Source organism: Portunus trituberculatus, unplaced genomic scaffold, assembly GCF_017591435.1.
Source record: "Portunus trituberculatus isolate SZX2019 unplaced genomic scaffold, ASM1759143v1 PGA_scaffold_523__9_contigs__length_663829, whole genome shotgun sequence".
In the NCBI taxonomy this organism is placed as follows: Eukaryota; Metazoa; Arthropoda; class Malacostraca; order Decapoda; family Portunidae; genus Portunus; species Portunus trituberculatus.
Window position 1 is genome coordinate 475,477 of NW_025541692.1, and position 18,061 is coordinate 493,537.

Consider the following 18,061-nt stretch of genomic DNA (forward strand, 5'->3'; position numbering starts at 1 on the left):
ATTAGGTGGCTCTGTGTGTCTGGTCTACGCGCTGGTTGGCTGCTCGTCGTTTCAGAGTGGGGAGGATTTGTAGGTTCTCTGTTTGAATGTTGATGGATGGCTGCATTATGTTGATATAGATGGCTTCGAGGAAAAATAGTCTTCGGGGTCGTTTTCTCTGTCTAGGATGACGGTGTTGTCCACAAGGTTCTGGCGAGTGATTTGGTTGTGATTTCTTCCACTGTAGTGTTGCTTGATTGCTCCACTGCTAAGGTGACATGTCAGACGTCTTGAAAGTGTGGTTCGTGTCATCCCAATGTATGAGCAAGGTCCACATTCCTTGCTGTTGCAGGTGTGTTGGTAGATGACATGATCCTCTTGCAAGGGCGTCTTGTAGTCAGCAGGTCGGTTGCGGAGTAGGAGTTGGCTTGTTTTTCTTGATTTGTAGTAGATGGTGAGGGTGATTCTGGTATTTTCGTCGGTAGGTGCAACATTCTTGTATATGATGTCCTTCATAACTTTCTCTTCTGTTCTGTAGTCGGTGGACATGTATCCTCGGTAATATAGTTTGATCTTTTCTTCTTCCCTCGGTGTGTCTTGCTGGTTGTGCCATCTATCTAAGTAATTCTTTATGGTTTGGGATACGTGAGTGTTTGAGTATCCATTGTTGACAAGGACTTGGGTGACTCGCTCTAGTTCTTGGTGTGTTTCTGCCCATGTAGAACAGTGCGTGAGGGCTCGCCTCACGTATGCGCTGATGGTAGATGTTAGGTAGCGTTTAGGGCATTCGCTGTCCCTGTTGAGGCAGAGTCCTTGGTTGGTGGGTTTGGTTGCTCGTCTTATAATGATCTCTTTGTTTTCTCGCAGCTGTTTAGCTGCGAGTATGTGGTGTCTCTTGACTTTCTGGCTGTGGAATGAACCACGATTTTTGCTTGCTTCGGCAAGGAGGGAAGGTTGGAGATCGGGTGAAGTGGTGACTTTCCCTTTCTTTTCAAGCTCTTGAATGTCGTCTAAGAGCGTCTCAATCTCAAGGCGTTTGCGATGAGAGCGAGGCTTAGTGAGGTAGTGGCATTGGATTCCCATATTGAGAATATCTTCTTGGTCTTGAGTAAGCACCACATCTGTGAGGTTTGTGTAGCCGCAGTTGGGTCTGGGGAGCTTGATGTTGTCTCCGTGTGGCTTTGCAAGCTTCTTGATCATGTCACTCTCGACACCTTGGCGGTGCTGCAAGCGAAGTGTTTCAAGGCGATTGTTAATTTGTTGTTTTATCGTATTGTTGATTGAAGAGTTATCCCATATATATATATATATATATATATATATATATATATATATATATATATATATATATATATATATATATATATATATATATATATATATATATATATATATATATATATATATATATATATATATATATATATATATATATATATATATATATATATATATATATATATATATATATATATATATATATATATATATATATATATATATATATATATATATATATATATATATATATATATATATATATATATATATATATATATATATATATATATATATATATATATATATATATATATATATATATATATATATATATATATATATATATATATATATATATATATATATATATATATATATATATATATATATATATATATATATATATATATATATATATATATATATATATATATATATATATATATATATATATATATATATATATATATATATATATATATATATATATATATATATATATATATATATATATATATATATATATATATATATATATATATATATATATATATATATATATATATATATATATATATATATATATATATATATATATATATATATATATATATATATATATATATATATATATATATATATATATATATATATATATATATATATATATATATATATATATATATATATATATATATATATATATATATATATATATATATATATATATATATATATATATATATATATATATATATATATATATATATATATATATATATATATATATATATTGTATTTTGTATATATGTATATATATATATATATATATATATATATGTATATATATATATATATATATATATGTATATATATATATATATATATATATATATATATATATATATATATATATATATATATATATATATATATATATATATATATATATATATATATATATATATATATATATATATATATATATATATATATATATATATATATATATATATATATATATATATATATATATATATATATATATATATATATATATGCATATATATATATATATATATATATATATATATATATATATATATATATATATATATATAAAGTCAGGAGGAGTTTCCTAGCGTCAGATTGTCCTGCCAAACCACTCTAGGGGCGCCGGACGGTGTTAATTCACCCGAAAAGCTCGCTCACTGAGGCGAATCCTCCGTAGGTGTGAGAAGATAGACAATTTGACAACATCCACTTTCTGTTGCCGCTGAAGAAAGGACAGTGACAAGGCAAAGTTAAAACCACGGGACAATGGGATTCCTAACTTTATTTGACTAATCCTAGGCTTGAGAGACGTACAAAAATTCCACACAGGTGGCTAAAGGACCAAGCGTCAGAGTACGTGTTTCCAGCACAGTGTTTGGGCTCAATATGCTTTAATTGCGAAGTTATCGCAGATATCATTAAAGTTTACACATACAAAAACAATGACTGGAATTACATATGCTGTGATAATATTGGTGTGCGCTTATGTATTTGTCTGTGATATGCAAGTGTAAGAGAACATAAAGGAAAAATGAATGTGTGATAGTTCAGTGAAAGAAAGTAAAGCAAGCTACTAGAGTAAATGTATATTCGTGAAAAAAAGTAAAGTGATTTTAGTAGTGGCTGAAAATAGAGGCAAAATAGAGCATGTACGTTGGGTGTGTACGTGAGAAAATGTGTGAGTTTAAGGGCACACTTTGACAAACTAACTTAAGGGCAAACTACAACTCGGGTACATATATATTCTTAACATTAATAAAGTTGTTTTCATTAAGTTTGACAACAGATTTGGGTTGATTCCGGACATAAATATAAAGCACCTGAGATTCTAGTGATGGAAAGCTCAAGTATCTGTACTGGGAAACTCCTTTATTATGTCTAGCACAAGAACAGGATGTGTTAAACTAAGATTTAAAAGATTTAGGTTGAGAGAAAGCGTAACGAATGTACGCCAGCTGCCAGCCACTATCACCTCTGGTATGCGCTCAGCACACATAGATGGGTCGTTGACATGGAAGTAACCATTCTAAGGAAAATTCAAAGCCCCCCAAACTGGATGAGGAGGAACGCCAGAAGAATCTCTGCTTTAGAAGATCCTGAGGAAAGATGGAGAAATAGAAGTTATAAATATAAGATTGTAACCGGAAGAACACAACGTGAGGGTAACGGCATAAACATGATTAGAAATTAAGGAAAGATCAAGAATGTTATGAGTTTGCTTACTGAAATAGAAATAAAAAAAAAAAAAAAATACATGAAAAATACATACATGAAAACGACACTATAGAATCTGACTGTATATTACAACACCATGTATTGCAAAGTAGAAGTTATTTTCTGTAAGTTATCCCTTTAATAGTGCAAATGTATAGGTTGGCAACCAACCACTGTAAATATTTGTATATCCGTTTCTTTTTTTTAAGCACGAGCTAAAGGCAACAAACAATATAAAAAAGGCTCACTGGATTGCCAGTTCCTATAAAGAAAGTAAGAATTGTCCAAAAGACAGGGACAAATGTCTTAAAACCTCCCTCTTAAAAAAAATCAAGTTGTAGGGAAAATGGAAATACAGAACCAGACAAGGGGTTTCAGAGTTTACCAGAGAAAGATATGAATAACTAAGAATTCTGGTTAACTCTTGTATTACAGAGTTGGACAGAACAGGGATGAGAGCCTTGTGCAGCGAGGCCGCAGGAGGAGGGGAGGCATGCAATTAGCAAGATCATTAGAGTAATTAGCATGAAAATAGTGATATAAGATAGAAAGAGATGCAACATTTCGGCGGTGAGAAAGAGGCTGAACACAGTCTGTATTGTGTATATTTCTTTAGATGGAACGTACTTCATAATTATTTATGAAGCATTGCAAATAAATTAAAAATCATTCACTTGCTTGCAAATTGTTACATTATTTTAGATTAGTTTGATTTAGAGGATGGGAGTTGATGAGAAGAAAAATCTTTTGATTCCACCCTATCTAATAAAACTATGCGAGTGGAACCTCCCCAAACATGCAAAGAGTTTGCCACTATGAAAGGTTTTGCCTTGGTATGGTACAGACTTACCAATATCCGTTGTCATGGACGGATATGTAAATGAAAAAAAATATATATTGATGAATTAGAAAATGGGATAACAAAAACTCTATTATAAAATAAATTTCTTTTTATTACAGAATGATGGCAGCAGTATCAGTGATGACTCTACTTTTGGTAATTTTAGTAACGGTGGTGATTGTTGCCACGCCTGTTCCGGCAACGGAATATCAAGATTATAAAAATTCTTCGTTAATCATCACAGAGAGTGGCTTGATAACTGGTGTTCCTGAAATATCAACTAAAGGAAAATCTTTCTATGCTTATTATTCAATACCTTTTGCCAAACCACCTGTGGGAAATCTAAGATTCAAGGTATTTCCATTTTAAATTTGTTTTCCAAATATTGTAATTTCAATTCGATTTTTCTTTTTGTTTCATTGAAGCTAAACTGTGTTTTGTGAACAACTGACAGGCCCCAGTGGAAGGTGTATCTTGGAAAGGGATTAGGGATGGAACCATTCCTCCACCTCCGTGCCCTCAGCTGCCGTCTGCTCTTGACCATTCCTTCATCAACGGAGAAGAGGACTGTCTGTTCCTTAATGTATTCACCAGCAAAGTTAGTTTTTTAATTATTATCATTTGTGTATATTTCTTTAGATGTAACGTACTTCGTATTTACGAAGCATTGCAAATAAATTAAAAATCCTTCACTTGCTTGCAAATTGTTACATTATTTTAGATTAGTTTGATTTAGTCATTTCAATGCCTCAACAGTGACTTATAATCACACCCCGACCTCCACCCACACACACACACACACACACACACACACACACACACACACACACACACACACACACACTCTCTCTCTCTCTCTCTCTCTCTCTCTCTCAGTGTAGAAGAGTGGGACAGTTGGATGTCATTGGAGAAAAGGGGATAGTTATCTGGATGATTGTGTCGAGTAGAGAGTTTGATGATCTTAACAATACTAAGTTCGCTCTGCCGCAATCAGAAATCTTAGAGAGATCAAAACTCAGGCGTAACGTGGCTTCCTTGTTTTAGCTGTTTACTTTCTGGAGTCCATGAAGTCCATGAAAAGGCATGAAAAAATATGAGTGTGGTAATATCAGAGTAGGAATTGATAAAACAAGACGTTTGGCTTATCTTCGATGAATAATAGGAAGAGAGTGGATAACAGGACATTACTCTAAACAACATTACTGATAATAGACTTAAGAAAAGAATAATGGACGTCTATTACTGCAGCAACAGAACGGTCCAAAAAGGAAACTTCATAAGAGGTTACAGAAAGAAGGATAGAACCCATAGTAATGATTTTTAATTCAAAGCTTTATGGCTGATTCTATCAAAAGCTTTTATGTTCAAAGGAACAACGAAAGTTTATTGAAAATACGTAAAAGAGATCACCAATACAACGGCATCGACGAATCCCCATACTGACAATCATATTCATGTATCTGTTATATGGCTGAAAAGTTATAGATGTTTAAGAATCTTCCGGGGACGAAAAAATAAATCTTTAGAGAGGAAGGAAAATTGAGCAATAAGACAATAATCTGAGAGATTAAAATGGTCACCTTTTTCTTAGGAAAAATCTATGCTGCTATGAATGTGTTAATCCTCAGATGACATTATTCATTGATATGATATAATTCCTGAAATTATTCAATAAGTGTCTAATATTAGAAGAAAATTAGTAATGTTCCTTATCTTTTAGGGTTACCTCCATGAACAAGTTAATTAAGATCGGTCTTCTTTCTTTCACAGTAAAAGTTTCTTTTATATTTATCGCCATTTTAACGATATTTTTTATTCGAGTTCAATCATGGTAAGAAATACCATAGTACAAATCGTTCCTGGTGCTGTCACTGCTTTCTTCTTTACTCACATCCTACTCCTAAATATGAATTGAAGCCTTATTACTTTCATTGCAGTGAAGTTCATTCTTCATTATCTTCTCGACAATGCAAGAGGCATCATTTATTGCAGGCCATATTTCTTTCACCTAGCTAATTATCTTTTCATCAGCCTTATTAGTACAAGGTGAGAACTCCAATTTAGAGGGAAGGATGGTGGAGTTAAGACATATGTGCGCTTCCTCTCTCCACTGGAGGACTTCGACTTCGTCTAATATAATTGCAGCTCATTCCTGCTTTTATCAAACTTCTTATCAACTGATTTCCTCTGATTGACTGTCTCAAGCTTCTTTTTTCCTGTCGCAATATTGCATTTCTTGCTCTCTTCTACTGGCATTTTCATGCCAGCTGCTCTTCTGATCTTACTAACAACATGCCTTCCATCTTCCGGCCTCATGTCATTTCTGCTTACCTTTCTAAAGCAAGCATTAACCGGTACTTCCAATATTTCATCCCTTTCTCTGGTAAACTCTGGAACTCCCTGCCTGCTTCTGTATTTCCATCTACTTACAACTTGAACCCATTTAAGAGGGAAAGTATCAAGACATTCATCCCACTTTATTGGGTGCTCTCTCTCTTGAACCCAATTAAGAGGGAGGTATCAAGACATTCTTTTTCTTTGGCTAACTCTCTAGACCGTTTGGAAACTGGCATCTAAGTGAGCCTTTTTGATTAATCGTTTTCTTTATGCCTTTGGCCATTCTTCCCTTTTACATAAACAGAGTTTACTGGTACTCCTGTAGAAGGTTGTTCTTTTTACTATCTGTAACAAGTTGTCTGTTCCTCCATTGCCTTTAGGAAAGCCATCCACTGCATTTTCATTATTAACAAAACAAACTCTTCGCGCACGAGTTTAAAACAAAATTCAAATTGCCGTGAATTGTCAACTACAAATATTTCTCAAGATTTCTAAGCCATAGCAGTCACAAATTTCAACAAAGAAATCTCTTACATTTCCTTCTTAAGCTCACCAGCGCTGCTCCCAAGATTTCGTTGAGTCCCTTGACTCAACGGCATTCCTACTAAAAATATTTTTTTTTGAAAGTGTTAGATGAGCCAGGATAGTACAGGACATCACTAAAAAAAAGTGATATCCATTATGAAAGTGAAGGGTTTGTCAGCATGCTTGTCCTCCACGAGCTATACCATATTGTCTGTCTGAAGGAATCCTCCTCCTTCAGTTTCTTAAAGAAATTCAGAAAATAGAAAGATTCTTTTAGAAATGTCATGCAGGCCTTAACAGGATATCGATAAAAAAGGTATTCGTTCATATCTAATATGAAGGTGGAGGGTATTGTTTGCACGTTTTCCTTCACGAATAATATCAATGTACCTGTCTCGAGGAATGCTCCTCAATTTCAGAGATTCGTGTGTGATTTCATAGTTTTCTGAAGTGTTTTTGTGTCTAAACGAGGCAATGCTGGAAGATTCACTTCCTGCCGCTCCTTCCAGATATTGTACATTCTGATTTTGATTAAAGACAAGAGCACTCCAGAGGCATTATAACTCTGGTTCACAATGTTCGTAGCATATTGTACACAGATTCTGATATATAAATTCCACTACAGGCTGTTGGAATTGAGATCTTCTCAAAAATTTTTCTTACAATGTGTAGTATTTCTCTTACATTGGGTTTTCCTATAGAGAAGGTCCATCGTGTCTGCCTAGTACGAGAGCTATTCTTATCTTTTTCTCACTAGAATTTAATTAAGTTTATCCATTGTCTGGTAACGGTGCAATTAACTCCAGAAGCGTTTCATCTTCTTTTGAAAAATATAAGGAGATAGTGATTTAATGTTTTTAAGGTATACAACGCAACTGTCTCAGTCAAATTGGTATTTTACACCCACTGGTATTTTTTTCAGTCCTCCTGATGCTCTTGTACATTTCAAGACAAGTTTTATCAGATATTTAAGACACAACTTTCCTATAATACGGAAGTTGATAGTCTAAACAACTGTTTCATACTCTTCGGTGGCATCAAGGTAAGGATGATTGCCAGCTTTTTACAGACCTCCTTTCGCCTAATCATTCGTTGGCTGATTCTGATATATCTGATGAGGTTGGGATTTTAATGGCGTATTACAATTTACTGCTTGCCAATCCTTGCTTCAGAGGTCTGTCCATTTTCCTTAACGTCCGATCCCTTAGTGGAACCGTGATTGTACTGGTTTCTCCGTCTTTGCCGACATTTAAGGGACTAGAGACCCGTAGTGTAAAGACGCCTTCCAGAGAGTGGACTCAAGGCCGTTTCATACTGGAAACGAGACACCCGACGCACGACTCAGGCTGACTTAGGTTGCTGTGGGTATGTTCACACCGGCCGCGATGCTAGGCGAGATTTTCCCTGAGGTAGAGGCTGGCTGATTTGATAGTTCCTTCTGCAGCAAAGGAAGACAGTACTGTATTGTCCCTTGACGTGAAGGAGGAAGAGTAGTTGTTAATGTTATCTTTAGCCTTGATTGATAAGAGGAAAAAGAATTGGGTATATCAAGCAAATATATAAAGACTCGAATGCGGTGAATATCATCTTATTCAAGAGCTAGAAATGAATGATGGAAATTTGGACAGTATTTCAGACTGACTCCAGCTCAGTTTTCTGAAGTTCTATCATTCAATGAACAAGAAGGAATTAAGTAGCAAGACACCAACTACAGGAAATCCATCAGTTCACGGTGAAGGGCAGTGAATGAGTGAGGAAGAGTTGAGGAGTTAGGTCAGTGCGGTCAAAAAAAGGTGTGGGCCTCCTGCAGACGAAAGCACAAAGGCAGGAGTTCCCAAGGGGGGTATAAGTCATCGATGCTATGGCCAGAAAAATCTCCTGCCAGGCGATCTTGGAATCGGTTCGAGCGGTGTGGCTGGCATGTGTTCCAAAGTTTCCCATCCGGTGTGAACACTTCTATTAGAAATACACTGAGGCGATTTTAAGCCACGCAGCTGCAGTGCATCAGGTGCCTCGTCTCCGATGTGAGATGGCCTTCAAGTTCGACGAATCTTAAAAAAATACGTTTTGAAAAGACGAATACACAGACTTCCCAGACCTCTTTAAGAACACAAATCTAACCAGCATTACTTGATGTAGCCTAAATGCCGTGTAACACCCTACCTTAATGACGTGAGGCACCTTACGTAACCTTACTTAAACCGTTGGATCGTCTGTAAGAACGCTAATTTACCCTAGCATTACCTAACCTAATTTAAGTGAGGTTTAGCATTTATTACCTAAGATAACCTAACTGGTAGGCTCCATCTCCATCCCTACTAAATACTTCCTTATGGACACTAATCTAACCTAGCAATACTAACTTCTTAAATGAAGTTTTAGCAATATAACATTATTTATTTACTTATTTTTTTTTATCTAAATGATATGTACCCTAACGTGACCTAGTCAAGGCTCGTCGCCCCTGTTGGATAGTAATAAAATCTAACATACGTAACTTGAATGACGTGTATAATTACCTAACCTAACATAATGATATACCTACTACTGTTGTGTAAACTTAAGGATGTACGTCACCGTGGCTGTAGAGGAAATGCATCCTACGTTTAGAAGTACAATCAGCGTTTCGCACACACTTAAATTCATCACTTGAAACATGCTTATTTCTTCCTACTACATTGGTGTTCGCCAAGCAACTGCATTTTCCGTTCATCCTTAATTTCTAGATGCTGGTGTTCTTAAATTAAATTTGCGTCAATAGTCCTTATCATAGAGGTGCTGGTTTGTCATCCCAAGTATTTTTATTTTTGTATGTGTGTGTGAGTTTCCGGCGATTCATTTCTCTTACTGTGTGTCTCACTTGTCTCTCTAAACATTCTATTTTCACGATAGCATCACTTGTGGTGACGTTAAAAGTACCTTTCCTTTTTGTATATCCTCCTAGGTCTCCCAGCGCTATTGGCAATTTACCATCTGGCTGTGTGTAACGTGCTACCGGATCACTATTCCCATGAATTATTCTTATAATTATTCCACACGTTTCGACTCCATTCCTGCACTTTGAAGGTTTAAAGATTGAAGCTGTGATCGAATGTGATGTTATTTTTCCCTCACTATGCCTAAACCTCTTATTTTTTGTTTATTGCTTTTTAATGGGGACAGATTTGCTTGTGTAGATTCTATTAATTATTTTTACTCTATTCGCCTAACCTTTTACAATTTCTAGTGATTTTCGTAATGCTCTGTCAGCTATTGATCGCTTCAGTTTCTTTTTTTTTTTTTTTTTTTTTTACATTCAATGTCTTTTTTTCCAGTTCCCGAATATTTATCCTTATTCGTGCGCGGGAGATAATACTGGAGGCTTGTTAGATTCTGGCACATATGGAAGTTTCGTCACTATATGACGGAATGGTGCCTGATAAAGGAAATAAAAGAAGAAGCGAATAAAATACACAGGAATATAGATGAATGTGACGAGTGACATTAGGCAAGGTTGCACTACTTTCACCCCCTTGCTCAAGCTATTGACTTGTGTTATGATGAAAGAAAATGGAAAAGGAAGGAGTATACAGATTAATTTTTCTGAGGATGTTTATTGGTAACAGAAATGTGTGTCGTAATCAATGAATGTTTTTTTCTTATGCAGGAGGGAAACTGGCCAAGGGCAATAAAAATGGAAACAAAAGCCCACTGGGTTACCAGTTCCTTTAAGGATCATATGATATGCTCAAAATTCAGGGAGAAATGTCTTGATAGAAGCCATACTGGTGATCAGAGGGAAGATTGTGAAGTGACAGATGTTTGAGAATCTTCCTATTGAGGATAGATAAAAAAAAAAAAAATTAATTAACAAGAAGTGAAAGCTATAGAGGGATAGTTTGAGGGATTAGAACGGTCACCTTTTTTTAAGGAACAGGCTGAATGTAGGCAAACCTCCAGCATTAAGGAAAGGTAGAAGTCGATAGACATTGTTGAAAGAGTTTGGCCAAGCACGGAAGAACAGTTTTTGATAACAATAATAGGGACCTCATGACGTCCATAAGCCTTCCGAAGGTTTAGGCCAGAGAGGGCATGTAAAACATGATTACGGAGAATTTCAATAATAAGCATAAAATATATAGTCAGAGGTAGGAGGAGAGAGAGGAACAAGCCCAGAATTATCCAAGGTAAGAGTTGATAGTAAAGGTTTAGAGACAGATGAGATGGCAGTGCTGCCATCAGGATGAAATAAAAGAGGAACAGATAAAGAAGAAAAGCTTTTGGAGATGTTTTTGGCCAGGTGCCAGAAGTCATTAGGGGAGTTAGAGTTTGAAAGATTGTTTGGCAAGTTGAAGAACAGACTTGCACAAGATTCATTATATTCAGGAGATGGAAAGCTCAAGTACCTTTTCTGGGCAACGTCTCTATCATGTACAGCACGAGAACAGGCTGTGTTAAACCAAGGTTTAGAAGGTTTAGATTGAGAGAATGAATAAGGAATGTACGCCTCCATGCCAGACATTATCACCTCCGTTACGCATTCATCATACAGAAATGGGTCCCTGACACGGAAACTGTAATCATTCCAGGAAAAATCAGCATTATACCTCTTCAGTTCCCCCCATCTGGCTGAGGTAAAACGCCAAAGCCACCTCCGTTTGGGGAGATCCTAAGGAGGAATTGCAGAAATAGGACAAAATACAGAATTCAGATTTTGATCGAAAGATCTCAACGGAGAAGACAGGGTAACAACATAAGCTGAAATATCAGAAGTAAGGAAAAAATCACGAATGTTGGGCGTATTTTCAAGATGGTCAGGGATACAAGTAGGGTGTTCCACCAGTTGCTCTAGGTCATGGAGGATAGCAAAGTTGAAGGCAATTTCATCAGGATGGTCAGTGAAAGGGAAAGGAAAGCCAGAGCTGGTGGTGAACAATGAAATCTCCAATGATGGAAATCTCTGCGAAAGGGTAGAGGGACAGAGTGTATATATATATATATATATATATATATATATATATATATATATATATATATATATATATATATATATATATATATACACACACACACACACACACACACACATATATATATATATATATATATATATATATATATATATATATATATATATATATATATATATATATATATATATATATATATATATATATATATATATATATATTTTTTTTTTTTTTATCTAGGGAAGAGGGTCAGCCAAGAGCACAAAAAAAAAAAAAAATAGGGAGCAAATGCCTCGATATCTCCCTCCTAAAAGATGGAAGTCGGAAATACAGATGCAGGGAGGGAGTTCCAGAGTTTTTCAATGAAAGGCATGAATGATTGAGAGGTTAACTCTTGCGTTAGAGAGTTGAACAGAATTGGGATGAGAGAAAAAAGAAATCCTTGTGCAGCGAGGCCGCAGGAGTAGGGGAGGTATGCAGTAAGCAAGCTCAGTAGAACAGTTAGCATGAAAATAGCGATAAAAGATAGTAAAAGATGCACTATCTCGACGTTGAGAAAGAGGCTGAAGACAGTTAGTCAGAGAAGGGGAGTTGATGAGACAAAAAGCTTTTGATTCCACCCTATCTAAGTAAAACTGTGTGACTGGAACCCCCAATCATGCGAAGAGTACTTCATACAGGGGCGGATAAGGTCTTTATACAGAGTAAGCAGTTGGAGGGCGAGAAAAACTGGCGGAGACGCCTCAGAACACCTAACTTCATAGAAGCTGTTTTAGCAAGAGATGAGATGTGAAGTTTCCAGTTAAGATTATGAGCAAAGGACAGACCGAGGATATTCATTGTGGAAGAGGAGACAGTTGAGTGTCATTGAAGAAGAGGGATAGTTGTCTGGAAGGTTGTGTCGAGTTGATAGATGGAGGAATTGAGTTTTGAGGCATTGAAAACTACTAGATTTTCTCTGCCCCAATCGGAAATCTTAGAAAGATCGGAAGTCAGGCGTTCTGTGGCGTCCCTGCGTGATCTGTTGACTTCCTGAAGGGTTGGACGTCTCTGAAAGAACGTGGAAAGATGTAGGTATCATCAGCGAAGGAGTGGATAGGGCAAGAAGTTTGGTTAAGAAGGTCATTAATGAATAATAGAAAGAGAGTGGGTGACAGGACAGAACCCTGAGGAACACCACTATTAATAGATTTAGGAGAAGAACAGTGGCCGTCTACCACAGCAGCAATAGAACGGTCGGAAAGGAAACTTGAGATAAAGTTGCAGAGAGAAGGATAGAAGCCGTAGGAGGGCAGTTTTGAAATCAAAGCTTTATGCCAGACTCTATCAAAAGCTTTTGATATGTCTAACGCAACAGCAAAAGTTTCACCGAAATCTCTAAAAGAGGATGACCAAGACTCAGTAAGGAAAGCCAGAAGATCACCAGTAGAGCGACCTTGACGGAAGCCATACTGGCGATCAGACAGAAGATTGTGAAGTGACAGATGTTTGAGAATCTTCCTATTCAGGATAGATTCAAAAACTTTAGACAAGCAAGAGATTAAAGCTATAGGACGGTAGTTTGAGGGTTAGAACGGTCACCCTTTTTAGGAACAGGCTGAATGTAGGCGAACTTCCAGCAGGAAGGAAAGGTAGAAGTCGATAGACAAAGTTGGAAGAGTTTGGCCAGGCAAGGTGCAAGCACGGAAGCACAGTTTTTGAGAACAATAGGAGGGACCCCATCAGGTCCATAAGCCTTCCGAGGGTTTAGGCCAGCAAGGGCATGGAAAACATCATTACGAAGAATTTTGATTGTAGACATGAAATAGTCAGAGGGAGGAGAGGGAGGGACAAGCCCAGAATCGTCCAAGGTGGAGTTGTGAGCAAAGGTTTGAGAAAAGAGTTCAGCTTTAGAGACAGAAGAGATGGCAGTGGTGCCATCAGGATGAAATAAAGGAGGAAAGATGAAGAAGTGAAGTTATTTGAGATGTTTTTGGCTAGATGCCAGAAGTCACGAGGAGAGTTTGAGTTTGAAAGATTTTGACATTTTCTACTTATGAAGGAGTGTTTGGCAAGTTGAAGAACAGACTTGGAATGATTCTGGGCAGATATATAAAGTACGTGAGATTCAGGAGATGGAAGGCTCAAGTACCTTTTGTGTGCAACCTCTCTATGCGTTCAGTACAAAGAGATGGGTCTCTGACACGGAAGCAGTAATCATTCCTTGAAAAAATCAGCATAATACCTCCTCAGATCCCCCCAACGTGCAGAGGCAAAACGCCAGAGGCACCTTCGCTTTAGGGGATCCTGTGGAGGGATTGGAGAAATAGGACAAGATACAGAAATGAGATTGTGATCGGAGAAGCTCAACGGAGATGAAAGGGTGACAGCATAAGCAGAAGGATTAGTGGTGAGGAAGAGATCAAGAATGTTGGGCGTGTCTCCAAGACGGTCAGGAATTCGAGTAGGGTGTTGCACCTGTTGCTCTAGGTCATGCAAGATAGCAAAGTTGAAGGCTAGTTCACCAGAATGGTCAGTGAAGGGAGATGAATGGAAATCTCTACGAAGGGGTAGAGGAACAGAATGTGCTCCACTTTGGAAGTTAAATAGTCGAAGAATTTACTATAGTCAGAAGAGTTAGGGAGAGATAAACAGCACAGATTTGAGAGTGACTGTAAAGTCGAAGCCAGATGGTGGAAAACTCGGAAGATTCAAGAGCGTGGGCACGAGAGCAAGTTAAGTCGTTGCGTACATAGACGCAACATCCAGCTTTGGAACGAAAATGAGAATAGAGAAAGTAGGAGGGAACAGAGAAGGGGCTACTGTCAGTTGCCTCAGACAGCTGTGTTTCGGTGAGGAAAAGAAGATGAGGTTTAGTAGAGGAGAGGTGGTGTTCTACAGATTGAAAATTAGATCTATGACCGCGAATGTTGCAGAAGTTAATGTAGAAAAAGTTGAGGGAGGTGTAAAGGCATTTGTAGTCGTTGCTGAGAGAGGCATCCGACCTGGGGACATTTTTGGTCTCCTCTCCAGAAGGGGACTCCGAGGCATGGTTTGGAGTACCCATTTTTGTTCGAATTTGATTTCCAAGTGAAGGGTGTAAGTGTGGTAAGTGCATGTAGTTTTATGTGAAGAAAGAGAGTTGTCTTTAGAGGGCACGACTGCTCCCTTGAGTTGTGAGACACAAAGGAAAACGTTCAGCGAGATCATAACTAGTTTTAATGGAAGGTTCACAGTACCCCCTGAACTAGTGCTATTAGTTCTCTCTGGGATATATATATATATATATATATATATATATATATATATATATATATATATATATATATATATATATATATATATATATGCACATTTACACATAGAAACAGAAACACACACACACACACACACACACACGGCCCGGTAGCTCAGTGGTTAGAGCGCTGGCTTCACAAGCCAGAGGACCGGGGTTCGATTCCCCGGCCGGGTGGAGATATTTGGGCGTGTCTCCTTTGACGTGTAGCCCCTGTTCACCTAGCAGTGAGTAGGTACGGGATGTAAATCGAGGAGTTGTGACCTTGTTGTTGCGGTGTGTGGTGTGTGCCTGGTCTCAGGCCTATCCGAAGATCGGAAATAATGAGCTCTGAGCTCGTTCCGTAGGGTAACGTCTGGCTGTCTCGTCAGAGACTGCAGCAGATCAAACAGTGAATTACACACACACACACACACACACACACACACACACACACACCCGCAGAAACACACACACACACACGCACACACACACACACACAGATGATCTATATAACCAAGATGCTGTGAAAACACACACACACACACACACACACTCTCTCTCTCTCTCTCTCTCTCTCTCTCTCTCTCTCTATGTCAATATAAACTTTAATTTGTCATCAGATGAACGACACACCTGTTGCCTTACCCGTTTTGGTATTTCTTCACGGAGGAGGGTACACCGGTGGTAGAGCCCACAGGCATCAACCATACGCCTTTCTCAACGAGGAAGTAGTGCTTGTGACACTGCAGTACCGTTTAGGCATCTTAGGTTAGTAGCGGACATCTTTGTTATGTATATATTGAAGGAGGTATGCTAAGGCATTTTCAGTAGTGGCACAGACTATCCAAACATAATCAGTGTTTGTTGTCATACCGTACTTTCTTTAGTAACTAAAGGGAATTGGTAATTGGGAATATGATGTTTTAAAAGAAAGAGGTAGGTAAATGTAACATACATGAAACGATGATGGATGTGATTGTAACAAGGAATATGATAAAACGGTTGTTAGATATGAGTGTCCGGAGAAAGGTTGGGAATAGTATGTCAGACCATTATGTGGTCGAAGAGCACTTGAGAATAGAATAAAGAACAAGAATGTGAAGGCTCAAAGATGAAATTGAAGGCAAGGTGAGTTCTTAAAATGAATGAGTCGGAGACTTATTCATTCTAAACGAGTAGAATACGATTGAAAAAAAAAAGACAAAATGAGTAATATAGAATAACAATGACAGTGTTTCAAAAGTGCAGTTTAGGGTTGTGCATAACAGGTTTGTGGGATAAGACGAATCTAAGTGTGAAGAAAGAGAGTAACTGAGGGTGTTATGTCACTATGACTATATATAGAAAGAACCATGTTTTTAGAAGTCTGACTTTAAACAATGGAATTGGAATCGCACAGCAAATACATAGAGAAGAGTAAGAATAGTGAATAATGTAAATATGAGGGCAAATAAGAGATGTGGTAATAATTCCTGACAGAGAAATTCTAAGCGAACAGGACAATGTTTTGAAAGTACTAAAGAGAACAAGGAGATATATGTTTGAAAATAAACTATAAAAGACTGTGAAAGCAAGTGATGAAACGATACAGAGAGAGAGAGAGAGAGAGAGAGAGAGAGAGAGAGAGAGAGAGAGAGAGAGAGAGAGAGAGAGAGAGAGAGAGAGAGAGAGAGAGAGAGAGAGAGAGAGAGAGAGAGAGAGAGAGAGAGAGAGAGAGAGAGAGAGAGAGAGAGAGAGAGAGAGAGAGAGAGAGAGAGAGAGAGAGAGAGAGAGAGAGAGAGAGAGAGAGAGAGAGAGAGAGGTCTATAAATAATGCCGGGTCAGTATATAGAAGGTTAGTTAATTGTGAGGGTAATAATGGAGACGTGGTTGCTGCAACTGGCGCAGTTAAAAATCAGTGAATTCTGAGATATATACATTATATCAATTAATTAAGTGATAGAATGTACGAGAAAGAAAGAAAAAAAAAAAAGAGTTTGCAATTATGTATTATAGTGTTTGAAACATGGTTGAAAGATCATTACTTGGTAATCAAGGTTACTTAATGTGTGTCGTACTCATGGCAAGGTGTCAGAAGACTGGACTGAGGATAGATGTGAATTTTCAAACTACAGTTGTTCTAAGTTTTCTCTTCCTGCATAAAAATAATATGCGTGGTAGGAATGATGAATGTGTAATAAGGTGTTAATAAGGATAACATGAAAAGGAAGAGAAAATTTACTTGAATGAACTGGATTGTTCTAGAAAGAGACGAAATTGTGTAGAGCAGATATCTTGCCATAAGCAACCGCGTGATTTTTTTTTTTTTTTTTGTAGGAGGTAAAATATCCAATTTCATTCTAGATAGAATATTTTCGTGAACTCCACTGCTGTGGTTGCTACTCGAATTGATTGTTAGATGAGAAGGTTCTTAGGGGATTCACCTCGAGATATGGTGTTTTCTTTCTGTTTCATCTTGCTACAGAAATGTTAGGGTGACGATTCCACTACTGAAAAATGCCTTTACTTAAAACTTCACTTGATGTATTTATGTTGTGCTCACTGTTCATTATTTATTTTTCTACTATTATTTTTCTCAATTATTCATCAAAGATGTGTCATGAAAAGTGTAAGTCAAAACGAAAT

General features: G+C 37.1%; 1 protein-coding gene across 2 annotated transcripts in view; it reads left to right on the forward strand.

The window, feature by feature from the left end:
* Positions 1-4,489: 4,489 nt before the first annotated feature.
* LOC123500966 (juvenile hormone esterase-like) overlaps positions 4,490-18,061 on the forward strand; it is a 29,097-nt gene continuing 15,525 nt past the window's right edge. The window contains exons 1-3 of one of the 2 annotated variants that reach the window (XM_045249520.1): positions 4,490-4,723; positions 4,824-4,967; positions 16,057-16,204. In XM_045249520.1, coding sequence (XP_045105455.1) covers positions 4,490-4,723; positions 4,824-4,967; positions 16,057-16,204 — 526 coding nt within the window. The remainder of the gene's footprint in view (positions 4,724-4,823; positions 4,968-16,056; positions 16,205-18,061) is intronic. The other variant, XM_045249519.1, reaches the window with a different exon arrangement.